General features: G+C 34.8%; 1 protein-coding gene across 2 annotated transcripts in view; it reads right to left on the bottom strand.

Moving 5' to 3' along the window:
* Positions 1-16,984, bottom strand: part of LRMDA (leucine rich melanocyte differentiation associated) — a 605,774-nt gene that overhangs the window by 242,275 nt on the left and 346,515 nt on the right. For both annotated transcript variants that reach the window (XM_059477007.1, XM_059477009.1), the window contains exons 4-5: positions 13,425-13,559; positions 4,500-4,626 (exon numbers count right to left, since the gene is read on the bottom strand). In XM_059477007.1, the coding sequence (XP_059332990.1) occupies positions 4,500-4,626; positions 13,425-13,559 (262 nt within the window). The remainder of the gene's footprint in view (positions 1-4,499; positions 4,627-13,424; positions 13,560-16,984) is intronic.

Here is a 16,984-nt window from a genome sequence, read left to right as displayed (position 1 = left end):
CACAATGGCAATGGTAAAAAGGAAAAGATTGTGAGCAATGCAGCTGTTCTCCAAAGTTTTATCTGTCTCCTTTTATTTACTTTTTAAAACCAGCCTCATTTTCCTATCTGGAGGAGGAGTGTAAAAAGGTCCATGAGATATACTGCCAAAAATTTATTGCCTATATTCATGGAAGCAGGTAGAACACATCTATTCAAGAAAAGTATGATTCTTGTTAAATAGTTTGGGACAAAAATTGCTAAAATCGTTCCTTATGCCTCATCTGACTTTAATAGAAGCATATATCAGCACTGCTCACTTAGATAAAGAGCTTTTCCTGTGAGCTTAAACACAAGAATACTGCCAATGATGTGAAAGCAACACTGCAGATTTTATCTCACCTTATTTCTTTAATGGTACTGCCTAAATATTTACTCTTCCTATCATAATAAATAAGCTCCTTCTACCCTTCAAGTAACACTGTGGACATGAATCACAGACATTTATTACATGGAATGCAGATATTTGACTTGCCTTTCTGCTTCAGTGTCTCCATCTTAGTTCCTTAGAGAACAAATGCTATGTCAGGTTTCATAATTATAACTTGAGATGAAAACAATGCATCTGAGAGTGAAAAAATATTGAAAAATTCAAACCACCCATACCATGCCTTATATTTGTTGTACAGAGTTCCCTTACAGCCAGTGGACAAGATGCTTTTGTAAAGCTGCAAGGAAGCAGAATAACTCCATTTAATACTACATTTGTTACTTGGAAGTATAACTAAGGATACCTTCCAAGGATTTGGCCCAATAAACTATAAAACTGTTACTGGTGAACAAATACCATCTGCTTTTTTTCACCACCAAATCTAAAACAGATTAAAATGTTAACCTTAAAAATGCAGTAAGGGAAATGGGTTGAGAAATATTGGGAAATACGTGTATTTGCTAAAAGCAAGCAGACTGACCCAGTATTAAATAATTAAGTTTATATTTAAAGAGACTTATGACAGTGTGTATCTATTCATAGCAACACACTTAAATGGATATATCCACATTTTATCATGTAGATTAAATGATCATGAATACAGACATTTAAAATATGAATTTACATACTTTAATACACCGTAATTTCATTTTATTTCTATCATATGCAATGTAAAAATGTGTAGTCTTAACATATTTTCTCAAATCACATTTGCTTTGCATCCCTAAGTTTGAAAAATGAAACAGTTGGAAGCACAATTCATATACCTATAAACCAAAGAGGGGTACAGTTTTAAATAATTATGTCAAGAGATGACAACTCTACTCTTTGTAGAAGCACAGATGAATAATTACAAAGCCGGGACACAATTAAGCAATTTTGACTGTCGTATTCTTGAGCTGTCTTTCTGATGTGAAATGCTGTCATGCCCAGAAACACACTTCACACTGGACAGGCAGCTTCCACTTTGAGCTACACTTATGCCAGTGAAATGAGGTCATGGTCTGGTCATTAAACAAGGCTTCCTCATCTGGCTCAATGCCTCTTATCCAGCCAGACTTCCCCAGTCTTTATTAAAAGCAGGCATGATACAATGTTCAATATTTTGACAAAAGAAAACATAAACATAACAGAATAATGAAGTTTAGCTCACCTACATAGTGAGAAGGAATACTGCATTGTAACATTAAACTGTTTTCTAATAAATGATTGTATCTCTCCTTAAGACAGTCATATCAAAAACAGATGCATTTCCAACAAAAGATGAAATGAAGCAAAGCACAAGAAAGTGTAGTGTTCTGTTAAATAAAATAGGGAATAATGAAAGTTAAAAAAAATATACAAAATAAAATATTTATGACTTAGTGATGACTGGTGATTGCTAGATACTTTCGCATTTGAGTAAACACAAGCTAGTCAGATGGAAATTTCTTGCTTTTATTCTCATTTTGTGTATTTTTTTCTTGGTGGGGTATTTTGCTCTCCCAAGTATTTCATGTCAAGACTAAAATGAAAACAACTCCCCGCATCACAGCCCCTTTAGATCATCAGTCTGCCTTTTATGCTGAATAAGCCACACCATCTCCTGCTTATCATAATGGAGGGAAAAAAGCCACATAAGTTAGGATTTTTTGTTGGTTTGTTGTTTTTAGGGTTTTTTTTCCTGAAAAAGCAGGTCTGAAAGGCCCACTGTTGTTACTAAACCTGGCAGAAGATTTTAATGTGGCATCTACCAACATAAACACTAATCACTGCATCTCCTTTCCTGGTAAACACAGGCTGACACAGTGCCTGCTGCCTTAGGTGAAAGGAAAAGAAAACCCCATTCTCGGGAAGTCATTATCATCAAGGTCTTATGTATCTCTATGTCAACTTATTAAGTTTTTCTGATGACCAATACTGGATATGCTGCAATCTTCCTCTGAGTTTGGATCAAGGTGTAATCTCTAACTAGTTTCAGAAAGCTTAAACTATATTACCAGTACCTGCCTGCTAAATCTGGCTGAAGCTGGTCAAAAATATTGACAGCTATGTGGGAGTAGAGCTGATGAACAGAGAACACAATATCCAGAAAATAGGAAGGCTAGAGAATAAAAACCCATTATGTATGCAATGTATAACACATGACAGAATTCAAAAGTACAGTTATTGTGCACATCATCTGTGTGATTTATGGAGGAATGCTGCTGGCTGTGGTCTTCAAGCAGAGCTGTCAATAGCTGTACACATACTTAGCTGCATTTCAAAGCATATATGCAGAGAAAATTCTATGAGTCTTCTCAGACATAGAAAGAGTTTGCATGCATGTGTACTGTAAGCATGAAAATATCCTCGGAAATAAGCACAAATTCTAAACAATTTGGAGCACTTTAAAATATCTGCATCAAATTTAATTATTATTTTAAATTAGCCACTTCTGTGATATGTATATAATACTGTATGATGAGGGTAATTTCATGGCACCTTAAGAAGCATTAATTCATGCCATAAAAATAATTTACCATGATTTTACCATCAGTAATTTGTACTGTACCATTTATAAAGAAGGAAAAAACTCTTTAGTATGACAATAACAACAGTAAATTGGAGCCTTCTGCAAATTTTCTGAAATAAATGTATGGTTTATCATAAGACTTAGTGGGTAAATAATTCAAAACCATACAAAAGGTTCAATTGTAGATATAAAAGGTAAAGATGTTATCCCTAAATTTGTTAAGTAATTTACCCTTAGCTATTGACTTAAAAAGAGGTTTAATCCAGAAAAGTAACTCCAAATTTGAGAGACACTTTTTTCTCTTACACTATCAAGTTGGCTGCAATTCACGGAGTAGACTCTTAAATGAAAGATCTAACTTAGATAAATTTTTAAAAAACTTCACCAGATCCAAAATCTGATTAGACAAGAAGAATTGTAAAAGATGACATACATATGCTATACCTAACACAATTCAGCTGTTGCATTTGGCCAGATTCAAAGGTGGTTTGCTGTGAATAGGATCTCTACCACAGCTTAAAAATAACTTATTCCATTCACTACGTATATGAAGCTGAAATGACTAAAGGCAGTGGTAAACAATATATCAAAGCAATGTTTGTATCAGAACTGTTAACATTTTAGTAGTTATAAATTAATCAGTCTGAATTAATTTGTAATACACTGCAATTGTACTCACAATAATGCATTTATCCAGCAACACTGTTATGCTACCCAACAGTGCATTTCCATAACCACTACATTATTATTCAGCATTATTGGAAATCTGCAATAAATTATTGATGGTATATTTTAGAGAAAAAGCAGCAAATAGAAAGCAAGTAGAGTGAACACTTGAGCAGAGTTTCAAGAAAGCTCTGCAATACTAAAGCACTCTGAGCACACCACAGATTGCTGTTATCAAGCACTGATCAACAATGGAAAAAGAAGGCAAAGTGGAGAATTCCCATCCTCATTCTGATTGCTTCAGCAGGATGCCCAGAGTTGTTGGGCATGAAGCTGTATGAAATGCTCAGATTACTGAAACTCTCACTGATGCTGTCAATGTTTATTAGCAGGACATCACATTAAGTAACATCATACAAAATTAGAATCAGCTAGTTCATAAAAGCCAGTAAACACCATAGATGTGAGCTCTGCAACAGAAGTTTAACATACAAGGCAGGGGACAACTTGTCAAAGAAAAACTGCATTCTTTCACAAAAGTATATCACACAGTTGTTACGTTGCCTTGGACAGTGTAAAAATATTCTTTTAAGCTCAGTGACACATATTAGTTACTTTGCTATGTGAAACGGAGGCTGAAACCAGAAATTTGATAACATGGCCACAGCCCTATAGAAAGGTACCTGTAAATTTCTACATTAAAGCACAGAAAAATTACTAAGGCTTTTGTCCCCCATCTGACCACATTTATCATTTGAAAGGTTTCACCTCTTTTTTTACCTTAGCAAAAGATGCAGCCAGGCTCCTGGAGTTATTTAAAAATAGTGTTAATGAATCATATTATTGTTCCGACTTTCATTTACACTCCTACCTTAGCATCCTTGGGCTTAACCACTTTCATGAAGGCACCTCTTATCAAGGCTTCCTCTCTCTCCCTCCTGGTGACTTTACGAGTATCGAGAAATTTCAGGTTTGTCAATTTGTGCAGGACAAAATATCTGACAGATATCAAAATACACACAGTTAAAATCCAGTAATGCACAAAGACATACTCACAGACTCAATGACTAAAAAAATGACAGCCAAAAATAACAACAGCCTTTGTCTCCTCTCTGTATTCACCTTTTTCATGCAATGTACTTTATGCGCAGTTATAATACTTACTTTATTCTCTCAAATGGAGCCAAAACCATTGAATACTGGTGGATCAAACATAATAATCACCACAGACGTGTCTGTTCTCTCTGTATATTAGCGAGGTATAAAGCATACCAAGGAACAGAGTAACTTGGAAATTGTTTTGCATTGCCTTTTGGGAAAAGGAACTTTGAGTGATACCAAAGATTCCAGCCCACACTGTGGGAGCAAATCAGTCTGAGATATGGGAAACTGCCAGCCAACTTCTCTGCAAAAACTCTTCCCATTTGCAAACACTTCTTTGGATTTTTTTATTTTATTTTCCTAAAAACACAATGATCAGCATTTGGAAGGAGAATTTGAATTTGGTCCCACCAGAGAGACAAGGTGGCCTTACAGAATACAGATTCCAGCCCAGGATTAAGTGCAGAAGCACACATGGAGAGACTATTTGTGGGAAATATATTTTAAGAATTCCAAGTTCTTATTAGGATTCATCAGTACTATATTCTATTTATCATTTCTACTAGAAGGATAGCAGCTTTCTAGACTCAGAAAAAGACTACTGGCTTCTCACTTGTGGAGGGAGAGAACACAGCAGAGCAAAACCAAAGCAAGGCACAACCGCACAACCATGGCAAATCCAAATATCTAATCACCTCAAGCACAAATCATTAAGTCAACCAAATGTGAAGCAGACACTGCAAAGTGAGGGCAATATCAGACTTTTCCTGGCAGGGGGTAGAAAGGTGATGATAATGCTCCCCAGCTTAGCTGCTCTGCATAAACCCCAAGTCAGTCAGAGAGCTGCACCTCATAGTGATCCCCTCTGGCACTGGGAGGAAGAAATTAAAGAAATTCAAAACTCTGCATAACATTTTGGAAAAAAACCAAAACAACACAAAAAAACCCAATGTTTCAAAAGGTAAAAGTTTATCTTATGATACTGTTGTCAAAACCAGATAAATGTGTGAAAATTACTTCTAAAACCAAGCAAAATTTAATGGTGCAATCAAAGCTTTCCATCAAGTACACCATTCCTCTGAAGCAACACCTTCATAAATTGTTAACAACTTAACTGACAGTACTCAGCTCTGAAATGCTCAGACAATTTAAATGTGAATCCTCAATCTATGGCTCTCAATTATACCAGTAGAAGAAAAAGAGTCACTTCACAAAACAGAACATCTCCTAAGACCATTTTCTTAAACAACAGCTACAGACCTGTAAGACAGACACATTCTCAGACTCATTCCAGCTTTCCTGGCTGCCCTTCCAGTCCTCCCTGGCACTTTGCTGGCCCTTATCTTTCACTGGAGGAGAAGCTATCCATCTTGCATTATTGGCAGAAAAGCTCTGATGACAACAGATTCTTTCAAATGAAGACATGTACAGAAGGAAACAATATGTCAAGAGTGAAGAAGAGTGAAGCTAAAAATGAGTAAAGACACCCACTAAGTGTAGGGTGAGAAAAGATGAATATTCAGGTGAAGAAAACATCGGTATTAGAAAATCAGCAAATGTTTAATGATGGAATGAAATATGCCATTGAAAAGCAGGCTGCAACAAAAATGACAACAGAATAAGACAGCACTGTCATCTATGCTGACTTTGGATCACAGCCCTAATGTCAGTCTCTCAATCATTTCAAAAGAGCTTAAAATTATAATAGCATTTCTTGATACAAATGTATTTTTGTATTTTTAAGCCATCCTGACTGCATTTCAAAAAACAGAATTAGCACTAGTACTTGTCAATTCCAGAAACAAAACCAAAAACCCTACCCACACAAATGAAACAGCAAACTACTCCACAAGTCACAGTTTGGGGTTGGTTCTTTTTTTCAAACTTGCACTCCTTAAGCAGAGCAAATACTAAAAAGTAGGTACCATTAATATTATTCCACTGGTAGAAGGAGAGTATAGGTGCAATTAATTATTTTAAAAGGTGATTAAAAATGGAATCTCATTTATTAATATTCTTTTTACAAAATGTGAGATAAAAGGTAACTATGCTATTTGAAAATAATGCAATGCATTCATATTAAATGGCTGAGGAAAAATAGCAAGCTTCCTGGATTTATTTTAGCTAGAAATATGAAGATGCAGCTTCAATCTAAATGTAACACAAGTTTGCCATAAAAAATACAGGAAAGGATTACCAAAGCCTGGGAATGAACACTCTACAATATCAATTCAACCCTTGTAAATTTAATCCAGGGTTATTTGTTGCACAAAATCTCTTTACTGTGATGTATGACTTAGTTACTAAGGTTATCACAGCAGTATCCTAAAGTTGCATAGTACATAAAACATTTCGGTTAACAATGCAGGGAGGTTAACTCCCACAGATAACCTACTATCAGAGGGTTACAGCAGATGACATGCCTCTGTCAGCTCTCAGGAGCTATTGATGGTTCAATCAGTTTGTTTTGAAGGTAAAGTACAACAAAAGGGCACTAAACTTATTCAAACTGTCAACAGGGACTATGGAATGTTGCTTGCAGGTAAGTAATTTTGGGTGTTTTAAGACTATTATCAAACACCAATGGCTGCAGAAAAAGACAGCTACTAATAACACAGAACACAGCCATCATAAAATACTTTATGTCAGGCACTGGGACCCATAAATTGCATGACACATTGCACCTGTTTCAGACTTGTAAAATCACTAGTTAAAAGCACACTGGTTAATGAAGAAAGATCCATCTACTCAATTCTACATTTAGTTTACAAAGGTTTATTTAGATTGGAAGTTGGGGGGCAGGGTCTTTCTATTCCTCCTTTCTTTTTCTTAATAATTTTAAAACTTAGCCCTGCTCCATGTGTTCTGAAGCAGCTGTTACTGGGTTTTTACAACTTTGTTGTGATGTGAAAAAAGGTTATCTTATTATCTTCAGTGATGAGGATAAAGGTGAGATTCAAAGAGAGAAAAGTAAAAACTAGACACACCAGGAAGGTGCTTACATATACACTTATCATTGCCTGTAAACTGATCATCTAATTCCTAATGGATTAAAGAAATTATTTATTAAGTAAAGATGCACCTTCTTTTGTTCAGAATCATCTCCCCCATCTTGCCTTTTGGCATGGGTGCCATCAGTCTCATGAAAATAAACTCATAACAGGTGTTCATCATACCAACAGGACCACTCAGGTATGGAAAACCGTTACAGAATATAAAATTTAATGTTATTTACATCTTAGTTTAGTAAAAATTACAATAAAGATTAAAAACTCATTTACCAATTTTGTATGGGCTGCATGCAATAAACATAATTTTAAAACTTTTCCTACAGACCTGCCAGGATATTGGAAAAAAGGCATATTTGCAAACCCTTCTGCTGAACCTTTAGTCAAAGACTATGGTAAGAACTAGATTCTGTATAGTATTCCAGTTTGTACTGTAATTAACAAAAACTGGAACATAAAACTGTACTATATGCATCAATATTTAATAAAAAAAAAAAACTGCTGTGAAAAATTGAGAAATATCTGCCAACAAGAATGCAGAAGTATCCAGCTCTACCTGTATCATACCGGCTCTGTTTCAGAAAGTGTTTACTTTCACTTTTCTGTTTTCTGTGTTATTATATTTCCTTAACAATCACAAAACATAAATAATATGCCTACTTCAAACTTTGAAGGACTGATTATGCTCTCAGTTACATTATAATAAACTAGAAAAAAATAAGTAATCTGAAGTCGGCTAAGTTAGATCAGCATTTAAACGGGGAAAGACAAAAAAAAGAAATCAGAAGAATTGAAACATGTTTACGACAGTGAACTACTGTCATAAACACTATGTTCTGTGATTGTTTCTTCTGCACTCCCAAAAAATTTACCTTTCTACCCCCAAACAGCATATAGCTGGCTACAGAATTTCCTCTGTAACAAAAGCATTTGTTAAATACACAGATAAGGAAGACAGGTCATAAGCTTAAAACAGCATCTTCCAGAAGAGAGGGCAGGATGTTGGCATGAGGTTTGTTAGAGGATACATGAGACCCTGAGCAGCCTTGGCACTGTTTGGTGATGACCATGGAATTCTGAGGGGCTTGCAAGTCATGCAGAAATCCACACCACTTCCCAATATTTTAACACACTCTGCTCTTCTTCAGTGTAGCAAACTCTGTGAATTAGAAAAATCTTTCTCTATATACGTAACAGTAATTATAGTTTTGCCTCAATTTACTGTGTTAGTACAAACCAATTGGGTATTATGTACTTCGATTTATTTGGCTGAACAAAAGCATGGTAATTGTTCTTGCTCATGAGCCCTTCCAGTGGCTATTCTCAGATGGACCTTGTGTGGCCATTTGATGTGCTGCAAGCACACTTTTCCTTCCAGGTACTGGTGGGATGACAAGGCTTCACTCAAACACTGAAGCAGCACAGGTTCATAGATTATACAGATGTAAGGGAATACCCTAGTCATCTAATTAAGTTCATAAAGAACATACAAAGAATGACCACAGGCTTCAATCCCTCCTGCTTAAAGAGAGCCTCAACAGTCAGTTCACTGGTACTCATGATCATATATATTATTTTCATTACAGAGTGAGGACTTCTGGTCTGCTACTACTTAATGAATATATATATTTATATCACCATCCAAATACAAGACTATTTAAAATAGAAAAGCAAATCCTGTAGCAATTAAAAAAATAAACAAAAAACCACAATAAAACAAAATGAAACTGCAAGAACACTGAAAATGCTAGGAGACCCATAATTTCTCACAATCAAAACTGTGGGATGGGAATAGCTGTTTTAGTTTGAAAAGTTAATCCATCCAAAACACATGCACTTCCTTTCTTGCTGTTTTATCTTAAGAGGACTTCATAAGGTTATCATCATTTGCTCCCCCAGCCAAAGATAGCATATCTAGTACATGTACTTTTAAGCTAATTTAAAATAAACTCCAGCATTTGTTTCCATTTGCCCTTGTTTCCATGTCAACAGCATTTAATGAATGCATCATTCCAGGAAATGTCAATAAGGAGCAGAGAAGAATGAACAAGCACGGAAAACTTCACACACGGCATGAATTCTTCACAATCATATCACTTTAATGAAAATAGGTGAGGTCACCTGCAGAATTCACAAATGCTTTGTAATGCATTGTGACCCAGATGATTTTTCACAGTTCACTAACACCACGTTTGAAGTTTTCTCTGCAAACAATGCACCCACAGGACTGACCAGCTGTGAGTACAACAGAAGCAACCTGCAATTACTGTGTTGACTTCTGCTACTTTGATCTCTGGGTCATGACCTTTGTTTTCCTGCAATCTTCAAAGCAGAGACTGGAGACTAGGTTATTTTAGAGGACTCTGTTTTGCAATCCATTTTTCTGTGTTTCTTGCTTCCTATTGTAGCCAAAAGCTTTTAAATTTTCCTATCACCATTACATATGAGATATTCTGCTTTCACTTGCCCTCACCACCAAAATATACCTTTGCAAAATATTAACCCAAATATAGAAAGCTTCAAAAATAAGATAAAGAGAACTTAAAGATTATTCTTAATAGTAAGAAACTAAAGCCATGATAACAAGGATGGAAAAAAAAATGAGTCTTTAAAATGAACCAAACAGGTTTGCTCATAAAAATATCACAGAAGGGAACGTCCCATTTTCATTTTTTTGTCCAAGCAAAAATTCCAATAACCCAGAGATTTTTTTCATCAATTTTTTTCCTACACATTTTAAATATAAGAACGAATAGCAGGGATGGCAAAAAAAACTTTCTTCTTCCCTAAAAAAATCTGATTCAAAAGTTGCTATAGTTCTTAGACAAACAATAACTACTTTGAGAAAAAACCCAGAATAATATTTCAGCATAAAATGTAGTTTTAATGTAAGACTATGAAAGAGCTCTAGTAATGAAATTATAGGAATGGTATACCAATGGATCACCTGAAGAAATAGATCATCATTCCTTGACCAAAAGCATACTTTTGTGTATTTTTCAAGTATTTTTGATAAAACCTAATCATTTTTAAAGTAAATAATATTACTTTTAACCTCTGTTTTTATGATCATTGTGAATTACTGGACCTTGAATTTTCAAATAAATGATCTTCCACATTTTTTAACATTAAGATTTTGGGGGGTTAACAGATCTTTTCAGTTTGTTGGAATTAGAAGATTAAGTAAAGCTTTGATTTCTAGCACCTTTCTCTTTCTGGTTGAGGAATTAAATAGCCTGAACTCTAATTGAACTCAGTAGGAACAAAATTAAAGCTCAATGAAAAATGAAGCTCTGGTTCCAATGGTCAGTGCAAAAATTTACAAAAAGAAGTTCCCATTGAGAACAAAACAAAGCTAGTTGTAGCTATGGAGAAGCACAATGTTTTCATAATTCAAGTTTTTTACATAATTCAACTTCACATGAACGTAATCTCTTGATGGTTTCTGATAAATTTCTAAAAAAAAATCTTAGGAAAAAAAAGCTATTTCAAACCATTAAAAAATGCTGAAATTGGAAGATAAAAGTTGCGTTCAAGATGCTTAGAATGCATATCAAAAACTCTGGATTAGCTACTCAGAGTAAAGTAGAAGAGTACTTGTAATCAGTTCCATCATGTAGGTGATATATATTCCCCTAAAGACAGGCAAATAGATCAATTGATTGATCCCTGGTTTTGGGTTTTGAGTCTAATGCTGTCTAGCAAATACATTTCATATAATGCAACAAATAATAATGGAAAAGGATCAGAAAACTTCCATTATAGCAGCAGAACCATAAATCATTCAACTAATTAGAAGCCCATTCTTCTTGCTTAAAATTACTTCAATCAACCTAGTTTATACAGAAAAAAACATCCAGGGTTTTGAAAAACTGAGAGGAAATAAAATGGAAACAATGTTGCAGTTTCCAGCAAATATATAAGTAGAATCCTTTCACATTTTGACACCGTGGTTTACCACGATGAGACCTGAAACTACCTTGACCTCTCTGAAATCAACATTTTTGCATTGAAATGAAACAAGGGACGTGCTTGTTTTGATGTATGGCTCTGTGACATATTATAAATATTACATCACATAACCACAGAGGATGTCAATCAATAGAAATTTTTTCAGAGAGCACTAAATGAACCATGGGTTCTTGCCTCTGAATGGCTCCTTTAACATACTACTTTTGCTTAAATGATTAATAGGAGACATATTGTCAGAAAACATACTTAAAGTGAAAAACAGTAAACTGCAGAAATATCATTCATTTTTTAAGCAATTTTCTAGAGCACATGTCACATAAATTTACATAGAGACAGCACTATTATAGTCTTGTAAGCTGGATAGTAGGCATACCTTCCACTTAAGTGTGAAAGCAATGGGAAAATATTTTATTAAACCTAGGCTGCTCTACTCCGTGAAAACAAAAACGCTAAGCTGGATTCAAAAGTGGAATCATTAAAAGGTGAAAGTGTGACAATCTAGAAAGCCTCTTCAAAAATTTGAAACAAACTAAAAAGTATACATGCACATCTGGGACAGTAGAGCTGCTGCTTAACCTTCACCATTTCTGAATGCAACAAATTCAAGGCCATAAATTCCCCATAAAACTGCTTTTAGTCTCTGCAACTTTGTATTGTTTTATCCTAACTCCTAGAGCACAGATTGGATTACCTGAAGATAAGATCAGAGTTTATTATATAGCTCTGAATGCTGTGGATGATGCTAACAAAAAGCAAGCTCAGGCTCTGCAAGGCAAGGTGACCAGCACTGCTTGGCTGTGAATTGCCTCCAAATGCCTTTCAGAGACAAGGTAAAAAATGTCAGCACACGAGGACTGAAATAATGCCTCAGGTGGTAGCAAGGAAAAATACATCTAATGTCTCTTTATTCCTGCATAATCAATGTCTCACCTGTCTTAAGGTTGTAGCTCTGAAAATTACATCACTTAGCAGACATTCCATAAGTTATGGATCTATAGTCATAACCATCATTAGTTATGAGTATTTCTGGGGTTTTTTTAAATAATCCTTACAACTTTTAGCAACATTTCAGTTGGACTTATAGTATTTTATCAAGTCCCCATATTAAATTTCAGATAACTTCTTGTGTAATCTAGCTCACTGATATTACATTATAAAGATGGTTTAAAGACAATTTGGGTTTTTTATTAGAATGTAACTGCTCTGAGTGAAGCAACACAATATAGGAGGAGTCATTTATTCTGTGTTAATAGTGCCTTGATAACTACAGCAGAAGCAAAGTAGCACCGTATCAAACTTGAGCAGAAGATAAGGCAACTGGCTATCTCAGTGGAGTGATTTTTTTCTTTTCTTTTCTTTTTTATTGCCTTTCACCCTTAGGGTATGCAGACCTTGCCTTATCTTGGCCTTAAAGAAGGAAGTGCCTTGAGTAGGGGTATACGAATATTCACACTCAGGAAATCCTGTGCACACCTGCTCAACTCAGACCTGTGCTATACAGCACTGAAATGTCTCTTGAAACAGGGTTCCTGAGTATGGTCTCACTGAAATGGGGGCCACTCAAATTCCCACGTGTTTCATGGCAGAACATTACAATGCTTTCAGAAGAGAGTAGGTGTTTGTTTGAGACTCTGAGTTGACTGTCGTTTAGTATTTTTCCAGTAGTAAAACAAAAACTTTCGCGCCTTATCACATCTACAAATGAAAACACTAACCTGTATCTCTGGTAGTCATCTTCATCCTTTTCTTTGCAGACCAGTTCATTTGGGCAAGCAATGTTTCCAAGCAAACTGAGATACTGTAGTGAGGGCACAACTTCAGCCAAATGGTCCAAAAGGCTTTCTAATTCTGTTATGTGTCAAAGGTAGTGGGTTAAGGCTTCAATGACATTAATGAAAAAAGCATTTGGAGTTGCATCACTGCTGATTTAAACATACATTTCAATAACTGACAATCAAATTTAGTATGGCATTCAGGAAAATGTCACATTAATTGTTCCAAGGGCAAACAGGGATAAACTTCAGTCAGTTTTTTGGCATGGAATGAAAGAATTAGGCTGTTTTGTCATTCTTTTCTCCGCCTTTCTTTCCTAGGTGGTTCACTACAAAACATTAAAACTTTGACAAAATGATGGATGCTGTGTGGTAAAATGGCTAGCAATTGCTGGAGCCATGAAACTTTTCCAGCATGGAAACAAACAGTTTCACAGCACATTCATCACTAATATATTCAGTCCACTGGAAAATGAGTTAAAAAAAAAAAGAAAAAGAAAAAGAAAAAAGTCAAACCACAACAACCCAGGTTCACTCCCAGCATATAAACGCTTTGAGTGTCACAGCAACACATTTGTAACTACTCAATTAGGATATGCCAATTAATGCTTTACTAAGTGCAACTTAAAGACTTCAGTGTTACAAATACTTATATGTGAAGTTTTAAAGTCTTGTAAAGCATAAAATTTTTCATTAAAAGAGCCTCTTATTTTGATGCATGTGAGGCTTTTTAACTTAACTGTATTTCTGGGAACATAAATAAGAAGGGTACACCATTATTGTAAACCAGAATAAAACAAACAAGCAAACAAAGGTTAAACTGTCTTTAACCACTTCAGTACTGGAAATCACATGTTAGGATTAAGCCTAACAAAAATATTCAACCATTTGCACTTCAATTTGTTAATTGATGAAATAACTATTTTGTTGTTATGGCCTAGTATGACAATCTCTAAGACTTGAAATATACATTCTAATTTACTTCAATTTATATACAAAGATATTGATGTGATTCTCAAAAAATATGCCATGCATGTGTGTGTGACAGCTTTCCAATATTTAAAGATCAACTGACTTAAAAAAGAGTAATAATTATGCAAAACAATTAAAGGATATTTCATTGCTCTGTTTTTATTCCTTCCTGCTGTTAGAGACAAACTATTGTTTTAAATCCTCAGTTCACTTTTGCTGCTATTATTTATACTTGATTTATGTGTTTCTGTTATCTTTGTTATTTTTAGATGATGGAATTTACTTTATTTCTTCACCCCAATATCTTAAGGGCAACAGAAGCAATACAGAATGGAGAAAACAGCTTCATTTTTAAAAATGTGGTCCGTGTTTTGTAAGCCTGAAATTTTAGTTTATTTCCAAACACACATGAAGATCATGCCAACAATTAATAATCCTAATATATATAAATCAATGTATCTACACCCATAGTCAGTGTTCTGTTCCATAAAATCTAAAGAGTCATACTTTAATATTTTGTATGAGTGAGGAAAATGAAGGGTTGAAATAAGATGTACTAATTAATTGAAAAGATAGGAATGCTAACTTTTAATTTGGCTAAGCCACATTACAGAATGTTTTATACTAGTAATTAATCTACCAAACCCCAAGAAAAAATTATCTTTTTGTAGTACCATACCAATTGTTAGCTAGGATGAATTACCAATCCAGACTTGTTGCTCATTTTCATACCTAGACCTTAAGCTCACACATAAACTTTTTCATGGCTCTTTCAGGAAGTATGTGACTGTGATGGGAAACTCACAAACTGTTTTTCCACACATGTTCAAGTGTGGAAAAGGCCTTTTAAAAGTTTCCGAAGGCTGTTAGAGAAGTGCTTGAACCTGGCACCCTCCCTCAGCCAGGAGCAACACTTAATTTCTCCCAGCATTGCTTAAGTTACAAAAAGGCTCCCTGAGAGAAATGGTTTATTATTACAAAAGACAGTTATTGCCATAACAGCAATCACACATGGGAGGTTAGCTATTGCAAGGCTTTGATTGTATCTGGTAATTTCCTATCAAAAGGAAAAAAAAACCATAAAAATAACACCCCAACAACAATAACAACATAAAAAACCAAGCCATTCAAAATGCTTGCTTCTTTTATGAAGTAAACATTCAGGACTTTTGCGTCTCAGTTCAGCAGAGGTATTTCTTGTGTAAAGCTGTTCTCCCCAGAAGTTTGCTGAATGAGGAGCATGACAGGTATTCTAACTCCCATCTGAACATGCAGCCTTCAAGGCAAATGCAAAATGTATTTAGAAATGTAATGAAAAGCAGTGTCAGCTTAGATATGCACAAAGTGTAAGACTGCACCTCAAAAGCCTATGGAAAGCAAAAGAGAGAGACCATATTCACCAAGAATTTTAGGTAAATAACAGGAGGTGATAATCTGCAGTTCAAAAATCTAAATGTCTCCAATTTGGAAGTTGGTGTCTACCTAATAATATCTCATATCTAAACCCTGAGCATTTATTTTCAGATGCAAAAACACCCCCTAAAAAGTATCTCATACAAGAGAATTAGCAGTTATATCATAAATAAAATAATTAATGTTTGTCTTCTTTAGGACTTAGATATCTTTTCTTATCCCTCTTAAAAACAAAATGCAAGGTACAGATTGATTTTCCAACAAGTCCTATTCTCCTAACACCACAGTTATTTTTTACAAAGCATGTACAAAAAAAACCCCAAAAAACTATATCCTGTTAAAATTCTCATGATTAAATATTTCTCAGAGATAACTCATAAGTCATGGTGCACTTCTAGTGTAGTGTTCAGTTAATTAGCATGTCAAATACTTATTTAAATCACAATACTGCAACTACATGATGCCACCAAAAGCATCATGTCTTTCTAAAACAATGCTAGGAAAATATGGAGAGAGAAAATCAAAGCAAATCTGAAATTTTATTGCCAGCTCCATTTTTATGGTTTATTGTTGCAGTCCAAGCAGTGTCATATTGGTGCAATCAGAGCCAAAGAGCTGCAAAATCCTGCTGCGCCACTTCTAAGACCAATTTCAGCTCCATTCTCTCCAAAAAAGAAAACCCACAATTAAATCTATGGACAGTGCTAGTGAAAATGTATTTATTTATTTATTTAAAGCTCTGTAAAAATAGCTCTGGACTGATCTGTCTAAAGTCAGTGTCACTGATCACCAGGTGAATTTGTAACAGCAATGCCAACACTTACACTATAGTCTACTGTTTGAAAAATGATTTAAAGTACTGCTGTTGTGATAATTAAAAATCCTTAGTGTAGTAATCCATCTCCTAATTCAAGTGCCATCATTACCAGTCTATTAATGCCTCTCTTTCTAACAGACATCAAACAAAAGAAAAAACTCTAACAATTAAAATTTTAAAATCATCAGCTCTACAGCACAAAAGCTGTAATATTCTCAGGAATTATACAACAATGGCTCTCTCCAAAAATGTAACTTGGTCTTCAGGAACACTAACAGAAATACACTGGACATACTTTAAA

Source organism: Ammospiza nelsoni, chromosome 8 (genome assembly GCF_027579445.1).
Source record: "Ammospiza nelsoni isolate bAmmNel1 chromosome 8, bAmmNel1.pri, whole genome shotgun sequence".
NCBI classification, from domain to species: Eukaryota; Metazoa; Chordata; class Aves; order Passeriformes; family Passerellidae; genus Ammospiza; species Ammospiza nelsoni.
Note: the sequence above shows the minus strand (reverse complement) of the source record. Positions and strands in the feature narration are given on the sequence as shown.